Genomic DNA, 25,589 nt, shown 5'->3' with positions numbered 1-25,589 from the left:
TGGGTCGCTTTAGCGTCCAATTTTAGTTGCCAAAGGTGACTAGTCCGTGTCGCCGCGTATTGCCAACCAATTTTACTTGGTTGTCTAATAAATCAAAACCCAAATTTTTTACTATCAGTCATTCAAAAACTTGGGTAGGAATACCCAGCTTTCAATCTTCGAGGACTCACGTACATGTCACTTAACTTCACATTCTTCAAACACGATATTATGGTCTCCAATTTCAAAAATTGAATATTATAAGGACTTTATCTTTTGTCACCAAGGCCAATTTTTTAAAGCCCATTAGTTAAACAATTAAGGCATACAATAGAAAGCCCATAAATCAAACAGATAAACTAAAACATCCAATACATTTTAAAACAGCACAGTACAGCACCATTTCTCACTATCACTCACCTTATCTTATCAAAAAATGTCTTCACCAGAAGACTCAAAACCCCCCAAACCCTCCCAAGACGACGACGACATTTTCGCCGACGCCCCGCCCACCTCCTCCTCCTCCGATTCCGACACTGAGTCCGAATCATCCGAACCCGAAGCAGAAGAACCCGACCCGACAGACACAACAGACATCTTCAATTTCTACGACAACACCGAAGCAGTCAACACAAAAGTCCTCTCCGACATCCTAAGCTCCCCTTCACTTAAACAACAACAGCTCGCCGAGGACAAAAGCGTCAAATACTTATCCGACCGATACGATTTCCCACATGACCCCGAAAATTGGACTGAAGCTGATTTGAGAGAGTATTGGGCGGACGGCCCGCTTTCCACTGGCAAGCCCGGCTGGGACCCGGCGTTTGTTGATAATGAGGATATTACTGCGATTAGAGATGAGGTGGAAAATGGCGGTGATCCTCCTATTGCGCCTTTTTATGTTCCCTATAGGAGGCCGTATCCTGTTATTCCCGATAATCATTATGATATCAGGACTCCTAAGTCGGTTGTGGAGGAGTTGGACAGGATTGAGGAGTTTTTGCAGTGGGTTAGTTTTGTGTTTAAGGACGGGAGCTCGTAAGTTGTTGCGTTTTTATTGAATTTGTTAGTTTTTGTGGTTGCGGAATGCTTGAAATGTGCAATGTGGTTTGTTGTAGTTAGTAATTAGCTCGTAGCATTTTATTGGATTTTTGGAGCTTGTGAGCTGCGTTTTATTGAATTCTTTAGTTTTTGTGGATGTATAATGCTTGAAATGTGCAATGTGGTTTGTTGTAGTTAGTAATTAGCTCGTAGCATTTTATTGATTTTTTGGGGTTTTAAGGACGGGAGCTCGTAAGTTGCATTTAATTATATTTGTTAGTTTTTTTTGTGAATGCGTAATACTTGAAATCTGAAATGTGGTTTGTTGTAGTTAGTAATTAACTCGTAGCGTTTTATTGGATTTTTGAATTTTTAAGGTCTGGAGCTCGTAAGTTGCATTTTATTGAATTTTTGAGTTTTTAAGGACGGGAGCTCGGAAGTTGCATTTTACTTAATTATTTAGTTTTTTTTGAATTTTTGTAAATGGTGAGATGATGATGTATAAGTGATGCGAGTCATGTTTATATAAATTATTGTATGTGTGTGTACTAAAAGGATGAGAGCTTGTAAGTTGCATTTCTTGAATTCTTGAGCTTGTGAATATGTGTAATGTATGATGCTTAAATTTTGCAATGTGGTCTGATATAGTTAGTAAGTAGCTAGTACTAGCATTTTATTGAATTCTTGAGTTTTTGTGAATGTGTGGAATGTATGATGCTTAAATTTTGCAATGTGGTCTGATATAGTTAGTAAGTAGCTAGTAGCATTTTATTGAATTCTTGAGTTTTTGTGAATGTGTGTGTTGTATGATGCTTGAACTTTGCAATGTTGTTTGATATACTCGCAAGTGACAAATCTTTAAATTTTTGAATGTGTGTGTAATGAATGTGGAATGCATAGTGTCGGTCGAAGAATATGTGATGCTTAATTTTTGCATTGTGGTTTGATATGTTTAGTAGTTGTGTTTTCTATGTGTAATGATATGTTTAGTAATTGTGCTTATTAATGATTGGGAGTTTGGTAAATTGGATATCAATTTTGAAATTGTAGAGAAAAAATGATGAGATGGTTGTCACTAAAGTAGGTTGTAAGGGATCATGGGCACCCATCTTTTAATACCTTTCACTTCTGTTGATCCTATTTCCTCATATATGCACTGTTGAACTTATCATTATATAAAATATTCGTGTATGTTCTAAAAAGAAAGGGAAGACACTAGGTTCCTTTCAGGAACATATTTGAGTTGCACTTTCCTGATTTCATGTTAGACCTACAAGGAGCTGATGATCTTTATACTTATTTCAGGTATGAAGGCACTGTGTGGGATGACTTGGCACATGGGAAAGGTGTTTATGTTGCTGAGCAAGGACTGGTCAGGTAAATTTGTCTTGGCAAAAATTGAATTGGTAAATAGGGAAACTCGAGCTTAGCTATGACTTTTAGTAGTCAATTAACTGTTGATTCTATGGATTAAATGATTATATAGTTTTGTGGCTTCATGGGTTATATGCAGACCTAACTTCAATGTTCTAACTTCTAAGTCTTTTATCTATCTTTACCTCGTAACATTGTAAGAGATACTTTGTGCTTTTAGATACGAAGGAGAATGGCTTCAGAACAACATGGAGGGTCACGGAGTTGTTGAAGTTGAAATACCCGATATAGAACCAGTGCCAGGTTCCAAGTATGCAACTGATTTTTACTTGTCTACTGGTGTAGTCCGAATTCCCAATTACTTAAACTAATTAGTTATTTTTTATAAAAAAACATTAGGCTTGAAGAAGAAATGCGTGCTGAAGGGAAAATAATAAAAAGGGATTATATGACTCCAGAAGATAGAGAATGGCTGGAGAAGGATATTGAAGATAGTGTTCGTTTAGCTGGGGATACTTACGAAATACCTTTCTATGAGAATGATGAATGGATCAAACAATTTGGAAGGAAACCGTGAGTTATCTGTTGTATTCTGTTGATTTGCGTGTGTAAATTATTAAATGCTGAATTGTACAAGTAACGTAAAGTATATAAACCTGCACTTTCACTATCTTAATTATTTACTAAGAAGCTTTTATACACCGTTTGTGTCTATTTTATTTTAGGTCTTTGTATAATTCTTCATAATTTTAGGGTCTCGATCAAATGTAGAAGTTAATATTTCCATTACCATCCTTCCATGTCTTTTTTTTTTGCTAAACAACCAACCTTCCGTGTTTATATTCTCGTTTGTGTATAATTACTTTGGTTCATCATTGTTTTAGACTTTTAGTTAACTGGAATATGTCACAGGCATCAGTTAATGAGAGGACAACAGCGCGTCATTATCATTGCGTCTGGTTTGTGTGTCCTACTTTTATGTTATGGTAAAGTTATCTGCAAAAGAACTAGCAGAAGTTTCATATGAAGTTATTAATTAATGTTTCCATATATATCTTTTTATTCTGTTTATTTTTGAAGTGATTTATGTTAGTGACTTAAATCTAGTATTACCTTCAGGGCAGCCTTGTGACATACTATAGAAACAGTGACATTTTTAGAATTAATAGCTGTGACATTTATTTGCCGTGACTGTTTTTTTACAAAATTGTCCGACGGCCTTTAGATTTCACCTTAAATTTTTGAATAATTTGAACATTGGTGGTTTTATGCTAGGGAGAAAGGTCGCTACCGCTATGCTGGCGAATGGAAACATGGAAGAATGCATGGATGTGGTGTGTATGAAGTTAATGAACGTACAATATATGTAAGTTTATGAAAATTATCCGTTACAGTATTGGTGCTTTTGGCTCTCTCTCTCTCTCTCCCCCCCCCTCTCTCCCCCTCTCTCTCCCCCTCTCTCTCCCCCTCTCTCTAATTGCTTTCTCTGTATGTTTCATCTTATTCTCTCTTTTTGTTTTGGCTAAATTGTATGTCTCATCTTCTTCTCTAAATCTTTACTGATGTTAAATGCTGATTTCATAACTCGGACATGGCATCTGTTGGGCTCAACATTTTTCCCCATTATTTAAATAGATAAAACTTTTTATGACTGCATTTAACACTAGTGCCATACTGAGCCCTACTGACCACTAGAGCTCTATCCTATGCTATGGATAATGATCCAACTTATTGTATATTCTGTTCACAGGGTCGTTTCTATTTTGGACAACTGATGGAGGAAGAACATGGTTGTGATGCAAATGTCTCATCGGTATTAAAAAGTTACTCCTGAGTTTTTTTTTTCTTTTTACTTTTGACCATCCAAGATCAACTAAATGATATCCGCTTTCAGGTGCATTCAGGTATAGCTGAAGTTGCTGCCGCAAAGGCACGAATGTTCATCAATAAGCCCGATGGAAGTAAGTCAATGAATTATAATTTTATCCTTTTTTAGAAGAGAAGTGGCATGTCAACTAGAACTGCACGTAAATAATCAGAAAATAAAACAATGGCTAAGCCAGCTAATAAAACTTACAAGTTTTGTTAACATATCTCTTCCTACTCTTCAATTAGTAAGCTATATTGGGTACATGTTAGAGTGCCTCTTCAACCTTTATCAGGGTCCCCCTCATCTTAATATAAGCTGTTATACGAAGTTCCAATTTCATGGACCGATTTTGGCTTTTGGTTGTAGAAACCTGGGCCACATACTATATTTTTATCGTCATAATACCGTGTTATTTATTTTTTTACAATCTTCTTTTTTGCAATCTATATTCTTGCTGATAAATTCATTGTGTTTTTATGTAAGTGTTTTATGCACTTCATGGACTACTATTAGTCATATTTGGCTTATGTTTTACTCTTACCTATGAAGTGGTTAGAGAAGAGAGGGGTCCTTATAATGATCCTCAGCATCCATACTTGTACGAGGAAGAAGATGTCTGGATGGCGCCAGGTTTCATCAACCAATTTTATGAAGTATGTAAATAATATATATGTTGATTAAAAAGAACTAATTATTTCATTATTGGGATATCCGGGGAAACTGATTTATTCTTTGTCAGGTTCCAGATTACTGGAAAACATATGTGCAGGATGTAGACGAAGAAAGGGAGATGTGGTTGAACTCGTTTTATAAAGCTCCATTGAGACTTCCTATGCCCCCTGAGCTTGAATATTGGTGGGAGAATGGTAATACTCATTCCCTAATTGTGCCCCCTCGGAGGACAGTCTTCGTTTTGTTTTGTTAACAGGGTAGCGTAGATGGTAGATAGAGCACCTGTTTGGTCTTTACACATTCCCTGTGGAAAACTTGGCTTTAACTCCCTCACAGTATATACTTGCTATGAAGAATAACATTGTTGATGCCATGTGATAGATTGTAGATATGACTGCCTATTAGCATCTACTTTAGTTTTGCAAGCTAGATTAGAAAATGAAGATGCATGGGTGGAAAACAATTATGCACCTGTTTAAATAATAAATTGAAATTATAGAAGCAGCTAGGTTCATTTTCCACTATGTTGCACAGTTACCTCCATTTTTCAACTAACTTATACATGGTGCGGATCACATATCTGAGATAAATATCGAATCTCAACTACATCCTAGAAGTTAAACAGGAAATAGAAAAGGATATGGAATACGTAGTTTTCATAAAGTTACACTTATAACAGCATAGTTAAGCATATGTAAGTTCTCATGGATGGGTGGGAGGAAAGCATACAGGTCAGTGGTTGGGCGCAACATATTTTGCGTTTAAGACTAGATGAAGCAATTGCTTTAATTTTAAAGAATTGGAACAGGAAAAAATATCTCACAACTAAAGCCAGAATATTGGTCTCATAACTATATTACCCTGACACATTTTTATACTTTTATTTGACCAGAGGAAATAAGGCCAGAATTTATTCTCATTAACAAGGAACCAGAGCCTGATCCTGAAGACCCATCAAAGCTCATATACACTGAAGATCCTCTTATTCTACATACCCCTACTGGAATGATAATTAATTATGTGGATGATAAGGAACATGGTATCCGCCTATTTTGGCAGCCACCATTGAAAGAAGGTGAAGAACCTGACCCAGAAAAGGCCCATTTCCTTCCCCTTGGATATGATGATTTTTTTGGACGAGATAACACCGTTGAGCCCACCATCTGGATGCGAATCTCACAAGGAATAGAAAACACATTTAAACCTATAGCTGATAAATTAGACAGGTTGATTGAAGAGAAGAAGAAAGATCGAGATTTGAACATAGAGCTGGTTGAGAAGGAGTTTGAACTAGCAGAAGCCGAATTGACTCTCAAAGAGGTCATCGAGGACATGGATGAGGAGTTGAAGAGAATGCAAGAAGAGGAAGAGAAGAAAATGGAGGAGGTATTGGATGAGGATGTGGAAGAGGCCGGAGATAAAGAACAAGGTTCTGAACAAGAGAAAACTGCAGAGCAAGAGGAGGACATTGAGGAGGAAGAGGAGGATGACGAAGATGAACCTTCTAGTTTTGGCTCAGCTATCAAACTGGATTCACCGGACAAAGAGAAAAAGGGAATAGAAAATGGAAGGTCGCCATTTGCGGCAGCTTCTTTATCATTAACTCCTAGCCTTGTTTCAGTGGTGAGTTTTAATATCCTTGAGATTCTTCTAATCACTCATATTCTCTGGTCAGAACTTCAAAGTTGGAACTATTATAGGTAAAGATTATAATTTCTTTTGTACTCTTCCCTCTCCGAGAGTCCTGGATATGTAGATAGACATGGATGGGTATGATTAAATTGTTGTCCTATTGCTTTTACAAAAACTTCCACTTAACTTTTTATTTCCATCTTTTCCTATCACTGATAGCGGGATCCTTGAAAAGTTAAGTGTTAGTAATTCTTTCAAAAAATTGAATGGATTTGGTCTATATTTGTTTTCATCACTTAGGAGCCGTGTCATGTTAGGCATATTGTGAACAGTAAAAATGCTTTCTACAACCATGACATTCTCATTCCAGCCATTTCTTTGTTTCCATTATTGGTAATGCAGTTGCTTCAGGGTCATCCATTCTAAATTTTCTATATTGAAGCTCACAAGCACATTCTATGGCATGCCATTATAAACTTTACCTTGCATTACATGATGCATTTGCACCTAGGGACTCTTCAAGGTCTGCATTTGCACCAAGGGACTCTTCAAGGTCTTACTGGCAAAAGAAAGTACTAGAATATAACATAACAAGAAAACTTTGGGGAATTGAAATCAGAAAATATGACTTGGGTTTTACTTTTACAAATGCAGTGACTGGTCTAAACGACTCATTAGTTAATATACTTGCGGTACTCTGGTTTAGTCAGCATATTCCAATGCTGACTATATTTTAATGGATTGTACAGGTTTCTACTCAATTGCGGCGGCCATTTTCAACATGGAAGGGTCTGAATTTGCTGAGGAATCGGTTGTCACCTTTACTTAAGTCGCAGACTAACCCTTCTCTAGTTGCTTGCCAGACGTCGCCATTAGATAGGCAGCGTTGTTCCTCAAGCTCTGTCAGCTTTCCTTACATTCCACAACAAAGTTGGAAGGTAAGAGCAGTGAAGCAGACACATCTGTGTGCTAAGCCTGTCACCAATATGAGAAGAAGAAGGCGTTCAAAGCACAAGTCCGAGCGGTGTGGTTTGCAAGGCACCGACTCAGGGAGCAATTTAAACATATTATCTTTATGCACCCCAGTATAGATTCATCTGTTGTGTTTTATACATATTAATCATACAAACTTCTGCAGAAGTGCATCTGTTGTGCAATTCCTTTAAGGACATTTTTCTATGTAAGACCAGTTTGGCCTGGTCAATGAGTAGCATTGAAATTGATGAGCCGATACACTCCTTTTTTGACAACTGAGGCTATTTATAAAGCATGCTAGTTGAATTGACTTGTTTGATTACTTTATTGAAATAGCAATCACTAAAATTGTGCACTGTCAAATAAGAAATTAAAAGATTTTGAAAGCACTTTCAATTAACTAAGATTGGGTGATTAAGAATCCTGCAAATTATGTAAGATAAGGCAAATTTGAGATAACACCTCAAAACCAGACCTATAAATAGTACATGGGACAAGATGTCGGGTAACTTGAATATAAGCACAGACCCCATATTCTGTACAGTATATATAGATACAGTCTGCCTGACATTCTCCAAAAACCGTTCTCCTTCTCACATTGGAGGTACGGCAGAGCTCCGCTTCCTATCTTTAACATTGTTTTGCATCCATTAAAAAATGATTGCCAAAATCATCATTTCAAAGAACGGTCTAGATTTCGAGATGACACCCCAAAACTCGACATATAAATAACCTAACGAATAAGATGTAGACCGTTAGGTAACTTATATTTACACACACCCAACATTGTTCCGTTAAACCAGTTTAGCCTAGTAGCATCGAAATTGATGTATTTGATAACTAAGGCAATAAAACTAAAATGACTAAAAACTTTTCTTTATCATTATTTCCGAACTTTGTTAAGTAATGATTCACTCAAAAAATTTGTAAGATATCACAAAAAAAAACGAAAGATAACGCCAACACTTCCAAATAGATAAAAACAAACCACCACACAATATATGATGCGGATCAGATACAAATACTCTCTGTACCATATTGGCCTGAATGCAGATTTGTAAACAAAATATTTCGATATAGAGAACTTACCCCTACACTGCAAATAACATAACTTCAAACGAACGAAATTACCAGGGTGCTTGGTTTAACCTTTCTATAAAAAATATTACTCATTCTGAATAAAAAGCACCTCAAAAAGGTCGTTAAATTTTTCATACAAACTTCACTCAACGGGAATCATAACTTCATTAGTATTAAACCTCTTAACAAATCCTGGTAGTTTTGCAATTTGCTAATCATCATGACTTGTGTCCAATAACAAAATTGTTCCAACAGTCTTTTGTACAATGATAAGACTCAAATATTTCAAACAAATTGTCTGTCAAAAAGCACTTTATACATTACGGCACTGAAATTTCTGTAGTAAACGGAAATTAAACAAGGCTTATTAACATTCTTGCCCTCCAACTATGTCAAAAACTACGCATAAATGGTTGTAGCTTGTTTAGTTATGGTTCTCCTAGAGCAACTCCAATGATGGATGCGAACAGGGGTGTCAACGTTGTGTGACATGACGCGACTTGACGCTTTTTTTAGAACTCCATTGAAGTGTTGGAATGCCGTGAGATGTCAAGTGAGTTGGCATGAGATGTCAACTTGGGTATCAAAAATTGTCAACCCATAAAGTAGGGTTTGTGATCCCACAAATAAATAAACAGTTACATTTCTAATATATTTACACTTATTTTGTTAAGTTGACATTATTGTAGTGTTTTATGAAAAAAGAGAGCTAAAATTGACAAGGAAAAGAGAAAATGTTAAAAATAATATTTTTAATTATGCAGTAAAGTTGGTAATACTCGTTTGTAGTCTTCCCTCCTGCTACAATCGGAGGGGTTTGTTGTTAATGAAATGCTATGTGCATAAAGCCTCGGAAAAAAATCCGTTTATTTTGTATCCTTCATACGAGGTTTGAACTTTTTACCCTGGAGGGTTTATATAAGTATCTCACATTAGAATTGCAAAATTTATATATGTACAGAGAATAATCGTACATGTATGAACTAAACATAAGGGGGAGTCCTCTGTTGTGTTTCATATTGCCCAATCGTACAAATTTCTCCAGATTATATTTCTTCTCCAAGTCTCTTAAGTAGGACATTGTTCCATTAAAACCACACTATTTTTCTGACACCTGAGGTGATTAAATAAATTTAAAATGGTGGCCAGTTTCTTGATTTTTCTCTCTAACATTGTTAATCCGAATTTGTAAGCAAAAGATGTCGATAAAGAGAACTTACCTCTACGCACTAAGGTATTTGGTTTAACCTTTCTAAAAAACAATTAAGTACTTGATCCCAAGAATAAGTACTTAAATTTTTAATACAAAGTTCACTCAACGGGAATCATAAGTTCATTAGTTTTAAACCTAGACAAAGTCCATGTCGGATTAAACCTACCCAACAAATACTCCCCAACAACCTTAACTCCATCTTTCTCCAAACACTCCTTCAACTTCCCCACCTTCTCCTCCACCACTTCCTCCGTCGCGGTCCCGCCAAACTTCACCACCCCATACTTCTTCTCACCTTCTTCCCTTATCACCACCCTCTCATCCACAGGCTCAGGCACCTCCTCTGCTTTCGTATACTTGGACGGCAATATAAACTGCATGACAATCTCTTCATCATCACCTTCACCACCGCTACTCTTTGTGACAACCGGGGTTGTCATTTGTATTTTCTCCGATGATAACTTGGTGATCACGGGAGTTGTCATGGCAATCTTTTGAGGTGCCTTGTTGAGAGGGTTTCCGAAAACGCCTATGTAGTTGGCTAGTAACTTGAATCCCCCATCTTTATCTCCGTTGAATTGAGATGGAGTGTATTTAACCTGCGCCACCACATTTGGTAAATATTTTCGGATTTCGTAATTGGTGGTAGATTTAAGTACCTCGTATTTCGGGGTTTCCACAATAATTTTCCCGAATAGAAGACGCGCTACCGCTAGAAACAACATATTGGAGATTCACTCGATTTCTCGGATGAAATAGAGAAAATGTATTGCTTCTATAATTCCTATATATTAACCATTACTACTATATATATAACTTAATTAAATTAGAAAAAACTCGAGAAAGGGTTCAAGACTAGTATAAGTTGCGTCTAGTACTTTTTCGAGTGGCTTGAATTTGAAGTAAATACGTGGAGTTGGTGATACCACAACTTAAGTGCGTATATAATTTGTTCTCTGTTTGTACAGTCTTAGAAAAGTCTGTTCTGAATTTGTGGCGCATGGGTAGACTAGTTATTGGAAGGGTGAACATGTAGCCAAACATAACAACTTCTTCGTATTATCACGCGGGGTCGACTGATTTACAATTTTTTTTAAGCGCAATGTGAACGTGCGTGATATTCCAATTTGATTAACCTACAAACTTTAATGAAAAGAATATTATAATAGATTTTGATAGAAAGGAGAAGAAATAGAATTTTCGTAATTTTCTCCTATATTCCTGACACCCTTTCAAAAGAAGAGGAAGTGTACGTAATAAAAATTTCTTCCTTTTGTCCCCTAATTATGGAGAAAAGAAAAGAAATTCAAGTAATTTAATACAATCCGTGGATTAAAAAATAAATATGCACACAAATAGCTCTTTTATTCAAAATTCATCGCAAGTTAAAACTTTTATTATTTATTATTGATGTCACAGTCATTAAAAAACAGGATTTTTTCGACCGATTTATTCAGACCGATCAAAAAAAATGATTGAAAAAAATTGGTCACAATTTACAACATAATTACGACTAAAGGTAACGGTTTAAATTATTTGACTGTCTGGTGACCTGTTAACAAGGTCAGGCTATTGGCGGTAAGGGTAAAAGTCAAAAACTTGTTAATGGTCGTAAGGGTAAAAGTCAAAAACTTGTTAACTGAACATTGAACTTGTTCTCCGATAATTATATCGACCGAACCGACCAACTACATCAACCGCTGAGCAACGGTAAAGCTAAAAGTTAAAAAATGTTGAATGACATGATTATAATAATACCGACCACATTCATAAAAATAACGACCATATCTTTCAACAACGTTCGATATATGTTGGTTGTTATTGGGTATTACCCAAAAAAAATTCTGGTCTGATGACCAATTCGCTCAACTATTATACTATCGACCTACTGACGGTCGTAATATATTAAAAACGACCAAAATGTAATCGTAATAACCGGTCGGAGTTAGAGTGCTAAAATGAGGTGCAATGTCACATGTATGGGCCACCGTGCCACATGCCAATGACATGTCTAGATCGGAGCCACGTCACATCAGAAGATGGGGTCTGACACGTGAGATGCACACATTATAGGTATTCTGGGTCAGTCAACGTAAAAATTGACTAAAAAAAGAAATAATAATCGGGGATAATTCGATTATATTGATCTTATATAAACCGATTTTATCTTTATAACCACCGATATGACAATCGATAAAGGTGTTGTTTTTTGTAACGAGTATAAATTTTTCATTCCACGTGCAAATCGGACTTTCAAGTCTAAATGACATATCGTGATGTGCATGTAAATTCAACTATTATCCAGAAAAGTATCAAAGACCATTTGTTCCCCAAACTCTTGTCGTCCTCCGTCCCACTAATGTAAAATATTTTTTAATGTTTGGCACATACTTTATAAACGAATATAAATTATATTTTTATAATAATATTTTAAAATTTATTTTAAAAATATATCTTTTTTTAAAAAAATAATTTATAAAACTATACTTTAAAGTAGCATTAAAATTTGCAGTACATCGTGCCATTGTTCATTACATTACCTTTTAAATTAGCAACTTGACAGTGTATTTTTGTTTAACCAAATTCTTGAACTCCAGAAGGAACAACTTTTTTCAACAACCTTATTTTGAAACACATGATTAATATGTGTGCACGTTAATTTAAGATGGCCGACCTTTTTGAAAAGTTGTACAACTCTCTTTCCAACAATAGCACGAACCTGTTGGTCACCCAGTACAATTTCAATTCCACCAATATCATCAGATGCAATAGTTGGAAGCTTGTACCTGTAAGACAATGTCTTTTTTAAGCATGACATATATATTTAGAATTATTCAGAAACCAGACTCTGATGGTGTCCAACCTGTTATCAGGACATGGGAGTATACAATTGCAGTTGCTGCAAAATCACATATTCTGATCCAATTCCACCTCGTTTTCACATTCCGTACAAACTGTAGTGTACCATGAATCCGTCTGCTCTACGTATCCAATGTGTAAATGTGCACAAACTTGTTTCTGGCACACAATTTGCACATGTAAGCTGGATTCACAAAATTTAAGTTTATGAGTTCAGCTCAGCTCACCATAGTATACTCTTGCCCCAAGCCTTTTATAATTGCAGCAATCAACAACTCAACTTTCTTATGCATGTGTGTGGCATACATCTACTCCTTAAAGCCTACTTGGTCGAGCCTAAATAAAATATCAAATTAGTAGGTGTAAAAGTAAATGTGTAAAAGAATGATTCAGTTGCTAAGCCCCCCTACTTGGGCCTTAGCTACATCACACTATAGTGATCATAGTTGAGGTAACATTGCGTTCCTCCAATACTTGATAGGTCTACCTCCTCTATATAATTTTGAACCAAAATATAATAAAGAGACACTTGTTAAAAAAAATGTTAATGGGAGACTCAAGAATGAGCTACAAACTAAATATGATTGATTAATTAATCATATTTAATAAATTAGAGAATTTATATAAATGATGATAAAATAGTTTTATTATTATTTATTTCTACTACCGGCTTAATATTGAACCTACAGGGTCACACCATAAAATAGAATGATTTAATGGTGGAGAAATTAATTAATAATGGCTGATAATTATTTATTTATGAAATAAATAATTAATTAGAAAATTTAATAATTGATTAAATGAGATTTAATTGATTATAAATTAATTAAGAAAAAGTTCTTAATATTATTAATTAAGAATTTAATTTTTGGAAATTAAATCAAGTGAGAGAATTATTTTTAAAGTGTTTAGAAAAAGGATTAATAATTAAAAGGTGTTTTAATTATTAGTGAGAATAATAAAGGGTTAATAATAATAATATTTTATGGGAAAATTTTCAGCTGAAAATTTTGCCTATAAATATACTATTATAGACCCTATGTTTGCCTCAACCTAAAAATTTTACAAAACCCTAATCCTCTCCACCTCCTCCTTCTCCATTACATCGTTTTCTTGGTGGATACCGGTGGAGTGCTTCACACTTGAGGAGTAGCTGCTAAGGATCTCCGCTTGTGGTTCTTGGATCGCTACTAAAGACCTCCATCTTTCCAGTAATGTAAAGCTTCTTAAGGTAAACATACTGAACTACGAATTAAATATTATTTTTCGCATGGATCCTGCGGAGGGTTTCGGTTTTTTTTAAGATTTAAGTTTACGTTTTCGCTGCGTTTATGTGCTAAAAACCCTTCAGTACCGCCCTACGACTACTTTTGATGAGAGTGGTTTTCCAATTTTCATGCGTTGCAAACAAAAGATTATTGTTCAAATTCGTAAGACTGATTTAGACAACCAGTGGGTTGTGCCTTATAACCTAATTTATTGGTCAAATATCAATGACATATGAATGTGAAAATTTATTGTCATGCGATAAGTCTCAGTATTTATTTAAATATTATCTTAAAGGTCATGACCGTGCCACTGTGTATGTGAATAAGAAGTGAATAAGAAGAAGAAGCGCCGCAAGGGGAGGGGGAACAATAGGGTGCAGATGAGATCAATGCATATTTCGATGGCCAATACTTATGTGGTGCTAAAGCAGCATATAGGATTTTTGGATTTACCATCCATTATCGAAGTGTTTCTATTTGAACGCCTTCCATTTTATTTATCTAGGGACAAAAACTATACTTTTCGTGCGAATGAATCATTGCAAAAAGTTGTTGCAAGGGAGTAATACATGCTCAGAAAGTCGGAAGCGTGTTGAAGGTGGATAAGGTAGGCTTTTCTTTGTTTACGGTAGTGGAGGTTGATCAAAGACTTTCTTATTGAGTACTCTTATTTTTAGAATGCGTTCTGAGGGTAATATTGTCTTGCATGTTTCCTCCTCTGGGATATCGGCAACTTTAATGCCTAGAGGCCGGACTGCTCACTCCCTTTTCAAAATTCTAATTATTTTGGATGAATTTTCAACGTGCAACATTACACATATACAGACATTGCATAGCTGATCAAGCAAACCAATTTTATTATATAGGATGAGGTGCCCATGCAACATAGGTATGCATTTGAGTGTTTGGATCGATCATTAAAGGATATTATGAAGGCTGTCGATTCATCCCAGTATGACATGTCATTTGACGGAATTACTGTAGTACTTGGTGGTGATTTCCGTCAAATCCTGCATGTTTTCACTTATTGTGATCATGCATACATTGTTGTTGCGTGCATAGCACGGTCGCGGCTTTGGCAGGCATGCAAAATTTATATGTTGACAGAGAAATTGTGCCTCAGACATGGTAAATTCTGATTTGGAAAGAGAAAAGCTGAAATGGTTTATGAAATGGGTGTTAGATATAGGGAATGATGATCTCCTTCCACCTCAGATTGCCCATATACCATGCATTGAAAATCATATTCTAATCCCTCCACAATTTTGTAATTTGGAAACAGAAAATATGATTAAAAATATGATTTCAATTACGTATCATGGCTTCAAACGAAATGGTCATGATCTAGAATATTTAAGCAAAAGGGTTATTCTCACTCCTACCAACCAAACAGCCGGTCACTTGAATTCGCTTATTATAGACATGCTTCTAGGTGATTCAGTTTCCTATTTTAGTGTTGATTGACGAATGTGGATTTAAACATTGCATTCTTAGTAGAGTACTTGAATTCTCTAAATATTGCAGGAATGTCGCCTCATGATCTAAAGCTCAAAGCTGGAGCTGTTGTAATGCTTATGCGTAATTTGAATCAAACTTTAGGGTTGTGTAATGGAACAAAAATGATTGTTACCAAATATCTTAGGTTTTGTGTGGAGTGTGAGGTCATATGTGGCACATTTATTGGCACAAAGCATTTTATTCCACGGATGGAGTTATCTCCTCCGGACAATAAGATGCATTTCAAGTTGGTTCGTAAGCAGATGCCTCTTCAAATATGCTATGCGATGACAATTAATAAATCACAAGGCCAATCTCTTGATACGGTTGGTTCGTGTCTGCCTAAGTCAATTTTTACACATGGACAATACTATGTTGCTGTTAATAGGATCACCTCTCCCAGTGAGCTAACTATTTTTGTTGATGATGACTCAGATCTTGCTACAAATATAACCCAAAATATGGTTTTCAAAGAGGTTTTTTATGCTCTCTCACACATTTAGGTGTATAGGTAGTAGGTACTATTGTTATTTTTGAAATATGGTTGTTTTTTATTAATTTAACTTTTGCTTGTTTGTCCTGTTTGGCATTTACATTGTAGTTGGAAAAATTTTATGTGCAATGTGAGGATGCAAAGATATTTACTTCTCATTTTTACTTAATAAATCCAAATAGAAAGGCATGGAGTCCTATTGCTTGGGTAAGGAAATGATCAAATAATTAGAACATAACAAAATTATATTGATGGAAGGCGTTACTGGAAATGTAACATGATCATAAATAGGTTTAGAGTGTTGTTGCCCACTATATACAATATATAATTCGAAACTAATATTCATGCCACTTGAAATTATGGAAGTGCTGCTACATTCGTTATTTCAAACAACTCTGATTGTTTTGCCGTCCTCATGGGTGAACTGGAGAGTTTGCTCGATGGTGAAATGGTTGTCATCGGTGAATGAATTCTCGCCAAGGCCAAATCGACACATCTTCTTCTTCCCGTGCACATGGACATTCCAGGTACCCTCACCATATAACAGTGTAACCACAGTGCCATTATTCCATGGCTGATAAATATTGATCATGTGTCGTGGAAAGTACTGTTAGTTACAAATCAATTGTAAGTGTGATATTAGCAGAGAGGGAATTAAAATTTAAAATGTTTGAATCTTGGATATATTACAAGTATCGCACCATGTTCTCTCTGATCTACGTGTGAAGGCATTGGAGTAACATAAAATGAAATTTTCTTCATGCTCAGGTTCCAATTCAAGTTCATCATAAAGTTCATCAAAATCTGTAACATAAAATAAATAAATAAAGAATTATCACATATTTCAGCACATAACATATGTCTTAATAATAAAATACATAGGTTAATATCGTCTGATTTCATATCATTTTCAGCAGATTTTGGATTCGATTCATTCAATGAAATGACGTTTACAATCTATGCATTCATTACCTAAGAAGTTGCCACATTTAAACTACCAAGATGAATGGATAATTTTACATAAAATAAATAGAAAATCCTTCAGTGAAAAGGTGACTTTGTGCTCTACCTGTTATAATGGGATTGTTATTATTTGAATCATCTATATCATATGTGATGCATAAAAGGGAAGATCATATTAGTTACATGCTTTGTGTAATGGAAAAATCATTAGGAAGTCTTAGATTTACCTGATGAGTCGGAACTGTTAGTAGAGTTGTTCATGTTGTTGAGTAAAATTTGTATTTGAATATCCTTCATCCTTTTCTTACTCTCATTATCATTAAAAATGTTCATGCAGTTAGTGCTGTAAGCACTACTGTAGAGAGTTGACGGTCCAACATAATTGAAGAAAAAAATAGCTTTCCCTCGTAGGATAAATTTGAAAGATGTCGTCCAGGGAATACAAAATGTTATTGTACCCACAAAAATTTACTGTGTGTTTGCTACCATCACCCATAAATATTGTCATTTTCTTAATGAGCATTGAAACATAACATCCAATAAATTTTTTCCGGGAGCTCCTATGCCATGTAATACATTATATCACAATACTGGAAACTGGAAAAGAAATTGAAAATGTACTACGTTTACCAGATTTATTAAAGATATGGCATTATCATTGCGTCGGCATGTAACATATCATGTGTCGGGATTTTGAAGCACTTTCTCTCTGACATTCTGCTTGCATGTGCTACAAAATAATTAAACAGGTGACAGGCTACTGATACAGTATGTTATTGTTAGGAATATATGTGCATTAGTTTGATGATATGTTTAACAAAACACTTAAGTAGAAATTTAGTGTCTGTAGCCTCAACGGATAAGACCACTTTGGCTATCCGTTGATGGTGTAGCTTTACTTAGAAATAAGTCTAGTATTGTAGCATATTTCAGTCTCTGTATTTAAAATTGTAATTCTTAGAAGTTGAGAGAAACTATGAGTCATGTTGACTACTAGATGATATGCAGATAGGAAGGCCAATTGTAAATATTTCATGCCTTGTAATTTTGTATAAATGAAGTGGTATCAACGGATGACTTAAAAGACCTTCAACGGATGAGAAGCTAAGCTTCAACGGATGTCTCTAAAGCTTCAACGGATAACATCCTTCAACGGATGAGAGCATCAACGGATGAAAGCTTCAACGGATAACATCCTTCAACGGATGAAGTCATCAACGGATGAAAGCTTCAACGGATGTTCTGCTAATCAGCCGTTGATAAGTGGTAGTTGTACCTACAAGCAGAGGCACGTGGGTTGACAGAGAAAACTGAGATGTGGTAGCCGAATTTCAGGATCAACAGAAAAAGCAGCCGTTCTTCTTTTGTACAAAGTTGCAATAGTCAACAAAGTACTTGAGTGAACAGGAAAAGAAGCAAGTGAAGAACTTATTTTACTATTGTAATTTTATATTGTTTTTCACTTGTACACTTGGTAATATATATGAACCAAGAAGAAGCTAGTAATTAGATAGATTTTTTCCAGAGCTGTTAAGAAATATCTTGAGAGAAAATTCATCTAGTTTGTACTAGGATGCAGCTGTGATCAACATTGTTGAACACAGATTTTCTAATATACCATCTCTGGTGGAACAACAAATCCACCAGAAAAGTTTTTAAGGTCTGTTGTGTTCTTTACATTTGTGCTTGAATATATATCTGTCTGTATTAGCTTAAAGCAATTCACACACTTGTTCTTCTTGAACACACAACTTTATAAACTGCTCAAAACTTGAAAAAGTTTTGAGATTTACATTCAACCCCCCTTCTGTAAATCTCATTGTTAGTCTTCTAGGAATAACAATTGGTATCAGAGCAGGCTCTTGACACACAAAGAGTTTAAAGATCTTGGAATCTAACAAAGATGAGTAAGAAGGATATTGGAGTAAAGATCCCAGTTCTTGACAAAGACAGTTATCACCACTGGAAGGTGAAAATGCACCTTCATCTACTCTCCCAAGATGAAGGTTATGTAAACTGCATTGAGAATGGTCCTCACATTCCCCACAAAGTAGCCACAGTTGCTACGGCCACAATTGCTGTTGGTCAATCCATTCCAAAACCCAGAGCAGAATGGACAATGGAAGACACAGAAGAAGTCCACAAGGATAAGAAGGCTATGAACATTTTGTTTAATGGTCTTGACAAGGATATGTTTGATAATGTGATAAATTGTTCAACTGCCAAAGAGGTTTGGGACACAGTTCAGCTGCTGTGTGAAGGTACAGAACAAGTAAGAGAGAACAAAATGCAGCTTCTCATTCAACAGTATGAGCACTTTCATTTTGAAGAAAATGAATCTTTAAATGACACATTCAATAGATTCCAAAAACTGTTGAATGGACTGAAGCTGTATGGTAGAGTGTACCAGGTGAAGGATTCAAATCTTAAATTTTTGAGATCCTTACCAAAGGAATGGAAACCCATGACTGTTTCCTTAAGAAACTCTCAAGATTATAAGGACTTTACTCTTGAAAGATTATATGGAATCTTGAAGACTTATGAACTAGAGTTGGAACAGGATGAGGTATTGGAGAGGGGGAGAAAGAAAGGAGGTTCAGTTGCATTGGTAGCTGAAAATGAGAAAGAATGCAGAAAAGAAACTGTGAGATCTACATCAAGCTCCAAAGATGGTGTAAGAAATCCAGAATCAGACAAGGGTAAAGGGCAAGTTGCTGAAAATGAAGACAACTCCAGTCAAGATGACTCTGATGGTATTGATGAGCATCTTGCATTTCTGTCCAGGAGATTTGCAAAGATGAAGTTCAGGAAAAACACTAGAGCCACTAAACCCCATAAGAACATGGTGGACAAATCCAAGTTCAAGTGTTTTAATTGTGGTATGAGTGGACACTTTGCAAGTGAGTGCAGAAAGCCAACCTCTGAAAAGAAGAAATTTGAACAAGTAGATTACAAAAAGAAATATTTTGATCTGCTCAAACAGAAGGAAAGGGCTTTCATTACTCAAGAAAGAGACTGGGCAGCTGATGGAGAAGAAGAGGATGAAGACATGGAATATGTTAACTTGGCTCTCATGGCTGATTCTGAGGAGAATGAAGTTAGTTCATCAAGCAACCAGGTAATTACTACTGATATAACACAGCTTACTAAAGAAGAGTGCAATGATGCTTTTAATGACATGTCTACTGAACTGTATCATTTGCGTGTATCTCTTAAATCTCTTGCTAAAGAAAATAGTAGGATTAAAGAGAACAATCTGTTTTTAAGTAATAGAAATGCTGTGTTAGAAGATAAGTTAATTGACCTAGAAAAGACTAAGCTGCATTGTGTATCTGTTGAAAATGAACTAGCTGAATCTATTAAGAAAGTAGAAATACTTTCCAATCAATTAGAGAAAGAGCAAGAGGTGATTAAAGCCTGGAAAACATCTAGGGATGTAAGTGCTCAAATTGCCAAAGTCCAAGGAATTGAATCATTCTGTGAAACTGCCTGGGATAAAAATAAAAAGAAACTGGAATTAATTGATGGACTGTCAACGGATGTGGAATCAACGGATGATGAAAGTTATCCGTTGAAGGAAGAAAAGGAACATCCGTTGAAGGTTCCTCAATTAAAACAGGCAGATGTTTCTAAAAGAGAAAATCTAAAGAAACTCAACAAAAAGTTTGGTTCAACTTCAAAGAACTTTGTCAAAGAAGGAGCAAGCACATCCAAAGATGTCAGAAAGGTGAATGTAGGGCACATGACCTTAGAACAGTTAAACAATAGGCTCAAGATGGTTGAGGATAAAAAGGAATCCAAAAGGAAATCCAACAGAAATGGGAAGGTAGGAGTTAACAAACATAACAATTACACACCTGACAAGTATGCTCCTAGAAAAAGCTGTGTGCATTGTAGTAGTGTTAATCATCTATCTGCTAACTGTAAATCTATTAAGAAATCTCCCATAACTGTACCCTCTTCCATGCCTAACATGTCTGTATCACCTCTACATGCTCTGCCTGTTATGTCTCAACAAAATCCTTATGCACATTTTGCAAACATGCCATATTTTAACAATTCTTATCTTGCTGCATTCAGTATGCCTCAATTGCCATACAATATGCCAATGTGGAATAACATGTATGCACAATCCATGCCTAATAATACTATAAATGTGCTGGATAATGTTGTGACTAACCCTACACCTCAACCAACCACATCTAAGACCAAGGTTGACTCAAACTCACCTAAGTCTAAAGATGCAGGAGGAATGAAGTCTAGGAGAAAGGCTAACAAGAATGGACCCAAGGAAACTTGGGTACCAAAATCAAATTGATTGATTTTGTGGTGTGCAGGAAAATAGAAGAAATCTATGGTACTTGGACAGTGGCTGTTCAAGACACATGACTGGAGATTTCTCCCTGCTCACAGAGTTTAAAGAGAGAGCTGGCCCCAGCATAACCTTTGGAGATGACAGCAAAGGGTTTACTATGGGATATGGCTTGATTTCAACAAGGAATGTCATCATTGAAGAAGTTGCATTAGTTGATGGTCTCAAGCACAACTTACTGAGTATCAGTCAACTATGTGATAGAGGGAATACAGTTTCCTTCAATTCTGAAGCCTGTGTTGTCACTAGTAAGAAAGACAACAAAGTGGTTCTAACTGGAGTTAGAAAAGGAAATGTGTACTTAGCTGACTTCAACTCTACAGATGCAGAATCTATTACTTGTCTTTTCAGCAAAGCAAGTTCAGTTGAGAGTTGGCTATGGCACAAGAAGCTATCCCATTTGAATTTCAAGACAATGAATGATCTAGTCAAAAAGGACTTAGTAAGAGGAATTCCTCTTGTTGAATTCTCAAGGGATGGTCTGTGTGATGCTTGTCAGAAAGGCAAACAAAGGAAAGCATCATTTCAGAAGAAGCTTGAAACAACAATTGATGAACCATTACAGCTGTTACATATGGATTTGTTTGGACCAGTCAATGTATTGTCAATAGCAAGAAAAAGATATTGTTTAGTGATTGTAGATGATTTCTCAAAGTTCACATGGGTCTGTTTTCTTGGATCAAAGGATGAAGCAAGTGAAATCATTATCAATCACATCAGGCAAGTCAATAATCATCCTGACTTAAAAGTAAGAAACATCAGGAGTGACAATGGAACTGAATTCAAGAATTTGACATTAAGGCTGTTCTGTGAAGAAAATGGAATCATGCATGAGTTCTCAGCTCCAAGAACACCTCAGCAAAATGGGGTAGTTGAAAGAAAGAACAGATCTTTAATTGAGGCTGCCAGAACAATGCTTGAAGAATCAAAGTTACCAACATATTTTTGGGCTGAAGCTGTTAATTGTGCCTGTTTCACTCAAAATATTTCTCTGATCAATCAAGCTAAAGGCATGACTCCTTATCAGTTGTTCAAGAAAAGAAAACCAACTCTAAACTTTCTTCATGTCTTTGGATGTAAATGTTTTATACTAAGGAATCAATCTGACCATAAAGGGAAGTTTGATGCAAAGGCTGATGAAGGAATATTTGTTGGTTATTCAGCTGGAAAATCTTATAGGGTCTACAATCTAAGAACCAACATTGTTATGGAATCTGTGCATGTTGTGTTTGATGATAAAAAGATTGATGGACTAACAGATGAGGAACATTATGAGAGACTCAAATTTGACAATATTGAAATATATTGTGATGATAGTGAAGAAGAGATTGATGGAGACGACACTTCAAAAGGAATACAAAATTTGCTCCTGGATAATGCACAAAATTCAGCATCCGTTGAAAGACATTGTGCATCATCCGTTGAAGTACTTAATGAAACATCCGTTGATCATAGCTCATCAACTGATAATCAATTTACATCATTAATTGATGGAACTCCAAGTTCCCTGCAAAGGACCAACAACTCAGGGGGAGTTTCAACTAATCAAAACTCTATCTCACATCATGACAATACTGAGATCACCTCATCTAGAGCTCATCTTCCACCTCAAAGGAAATGGACCAAGAATCATCCCTTTGAACTGATCATTGGTGATGCATCATCTAAAGTGCAAACAAGAAGAGCTACTCAAGATGAATGTCTGTATAGTAGTTTTCTATCTCAGGAGGAACCTAAGAAAGTGGAAGAAGCCTTATTGGATCCAGATTGGATATTAGCTATGCAGGAAGAGCTAAACCAATTTGAGAGAAACCAAGTTTGGAAGCTGGTACCCAAACCAAAGAACAAGAGTCCTATTGATACAAAATGGGTATTCAGAAATAAGATGGATGAAAATGGCATTATCATAAGGAATAAAGCCAGATTGGTTGCTAAAGGCTATTCTCAGCAAGAGGGAATAGATTTTGATGAGACATATGCTCCTGTTGCAAGACTTGAAGCTATCAGAATCTTTCTAGCCTATGCAGCCCATGCCAATTTCAAAGTCTATCAAATGGATGTCAAGAGTGCATTTCTAAATGGGAAATTAGAGGAAGAAGTCTATGTAAGTCAACCTCCAGGATTTGAAGATCCAAATTTTCCAGACTATGTGTATTATCTGTTGAAAGCACTCTATGGACTGAAGCAAGCACCTAGAGCCTGGTATGAAACATTATCAAAATTTCTTTTGGAGAATCACTTCACTAGAGGTACTGTTGATAAAACTCTCTTCTTTAGAAATGTTAATGGCTCTAGTATACTTGTTCAAATTTATGTAGATGACATAATATTTGGTTCTAAAGATAATAATCTTTGTAAGAAGTTTGCTAAGCTAATGCAAAGTAATTATGAAATGAGCCTAATGGGAGAACTAACCTATTTTCTTGGTTTACAAATTAAACAAGTTAGTAATGGAATTTTCATTAGTCAAACTAAATATATTCATGATCTTTTAAAGAAGTTTGACTTAATGGAATGTTCATCTGCAAAAACTCCCATGGCCACTGCCACCAAACTTGAATTAAATAAGACTGAAAGGTCTGTGGACATTACAAGTTATAGAGGCATGGTTGGTTCACTTTTATATTTAACTGCTAGCAGACCAGATATAATGTTTGCTACATGTCTGTGTGCGAGATTTCAAGCTGATCCTAGGGAGTCTCACTTAATTGCTATCAAGAGAATTTTCAGATATCTCAAGGGTACACCAAATTTAGGAATTTGGTATCCTAGAGAATCTGGCTTTGATCTAATTGGTTATTCAGATGCAGACTATGCAGGTTGCAAAATAGACAGGAAAAGTACAACAGGCTCCTGTCAATTCCTGGGAAACAAGCTTGTATCATGGTTTAGCAAAAAGCAAAATTCAGTCTCTACTTCTACAGCTGAGGCTGAATACATTGCTGCTGGAAGTTGCTGTTCTCAAATGTTATGGATGAGGAATCAACTCCTTGATTATGGACTTCATGTTGATAGAATACCTATCTTTTGTGACAACACAAGTGCCATAGCCATAACAGAGAATCCTGTGCAGCACTCAAGGACCAAGCACATTGATATTAAGTACCACTTCATCAGGGAGCATGTCATGAATGGTACAGTAGAACTACATTTTGTTCCAAGTGAACAACAAATTGCTGACATATTTACCAAGCCACTTGATGAATCAACATTCACAAGATTGGTAAGTGAGCTAGGTATGCTTAATTACTCTTAAAATTCATGTCTTCTTTGCAATTTGATGTGGAGCCTGAAATATATTAGTTGCTAGAACAAATTTGACTTTTAACAAAGTTTATTCCATCAACGGATGTTCCCTATCCGTTGAAAGTCAAAATTGCTCTATCAACGGATATTCATTATCCGTTGAAAGACAAGTATATCTCTGGAACTTTTATCCGTCAACGGATAAAGCTGAAGTACCTTTCAACGGATGACAATTTACATTATCCGTTGAAATGTCACATCAGACGTTTGAGGTGTTTCACAGCCATTGATTCTATTTTCTTAACCGTTGATACCATACATACATCTGTATGTATTGGTTTTAAAGGTAGTTATTAGAATACTTACAGTTTATTCTTAAACGGCTGAAATTCACCAACACCTATTTATTGATTAATCCTTTATTTATTTTTTTTTAAAGCATATAAGCCCTTCTGATTGTTCATTATTACTTTACGCTTTCTTAGAATTTCAAGCATTTACCATTTTCTCTCTGCAAAACCCTCAAGTTATTCTCTGCAATTTCTACTCACAACAATGGCACCAGTCGTGAAGATTATGTCTCAATCTGGGTTCATCTACGAGAAGAATAATTTCATAGCTCTGGTAGAGAAGAATGAAGCCCACTCAGATTATCACAAAATGATGGACTTCATCAAAAACTGTAAACTTAGCTATGCAATGCTGGAAGCCCCAACGATTTTCTGTGAAGTAGTTGAGGAGATTTGGACAACTGCTGAGTTCAACTCCATGGATATGACTATCTCCTTCACTCTCAAAGGTAAAAATCACTGTATAAACTGTGATGACTTACAAGCATGTTTTAAATTACCTGAGAACAATGCCATGACACCACACACTGATAGTGATGTATCCAGCATGTTAGATTCCATAGGTTACTCTCTTAACTCTGCTAATTTAGGGGGTATTAGACGAAAAGGCCTTAGGAAAGAATGGAGTTTTCTTGGGGATGCCTTCATAAAGGTTTTCTCTGGGAAAATTAGTAATTTTGATGCCATAACTTCATCTCTTGTTAA

The 25,589-nt window shown here is 35.8% G+C and overlaps 3 protein-coding genes across 5 annotated transcripts; 2 read left to right on the top strand and 1 right to left on the bottom strand.

The window, feature by feature from the left end:
• The first annotated feature begins 365 nt into the window (after positions 1-365).
• On the top strand, positions 366-7,855 carry LOC141689480 (protein TIC 100). 3 transcript variants are annotated; one of them, XM_074493777.1, is made up of 11 exons: positions 366-1,017; positions 2,326-2,397; positions 2,615-2,704; positions 2,794-2,967; positions 3,670-3,760; positions 4,145-4,207; positions 4,289-4,355; positions 4,814-4,917; positions 5,004-5,130; positions 5,829-6,559; positions 7,318-7,855. In XM_074493777.1, exons 1-11 carry the CDS (start codon positions 416-418, stop codon positions 7,657-7,659), a joined length of 2,463 nt encoding a protein of 820 aa, XP_074349878.1. In that variant the 5' UTR covers positions 366-415; the 3' UTR covers positions 7,660-7,855. The 3 variants fall into 3 exon arrangements, with proteins under 3 accessions (XP_074349878.1, XP_074349880.1, XP_074349879.1); XM_074493779.1 differs by lacking the exon at positions 366-1,017 and adding an exon at positions 1,257-1,272; XM_074493778.1 differs by lacking the exon at positions 366-1,017 and adding an exon at positions 1,438-1,456 and having other exon boundaries at positions 2,327-2,397.
• Positions 7,856-9,825: 1,970 nt separating this feature from the next.
• LOC141688867 (heme-binding-like protein At3g10130, chloroplastic) lies at positions 9,826-10,681 on the bottom strand. Its single transcript, XM_074492989.1, has one exon. It carries the CDS (start codon positions 10,559-10,561, stop codon positions 9,935-9,937), a length of 627 nt encoding a protein of 208 aa, XP_074349090.1. The 5' UTR covers positions 10,562-10,681; the 3' UTR covers positions 9,826-9,934.
• A 4,407-nt stretch (positions 10,682-15,088) lies between these two features.
• On the top strand, positions 15,089-15,963 carry LOC141691520 (uncharacterized). The gene is made up of 2 exons (XM_074496253.1): positions 15,089-15,395; positions 15,488-15,963. The coding sequence occupies exons 1-2, from the start codon at positions 15,089-15,091 to the stop codon at positions 15,961-15,963; spliced, it is 783 nt and encodes a 260-aa protein (XP_074352354.1).
• The last annotated feature ends 9,626 nt before the right edge of the window (positions 15,964-25,589 follow it).

This window comes from Apium graveolens, chromosome 10 (assembly GCF_009905375.1).
Source record: "Apium graveolens cultivar Ventura chromosome 10, ASM990537v1, whole genome shotgun sequence".
Lineage (NCBI taxonomy): Eukaryota > Viridiplantae > Streptophyta > Magnoliopsida > Apiales > Apiaceae > Apium > Apium graveolens.
This window is presented reverse-complemented; position numbering and strand designations above follow the sequence as displayed.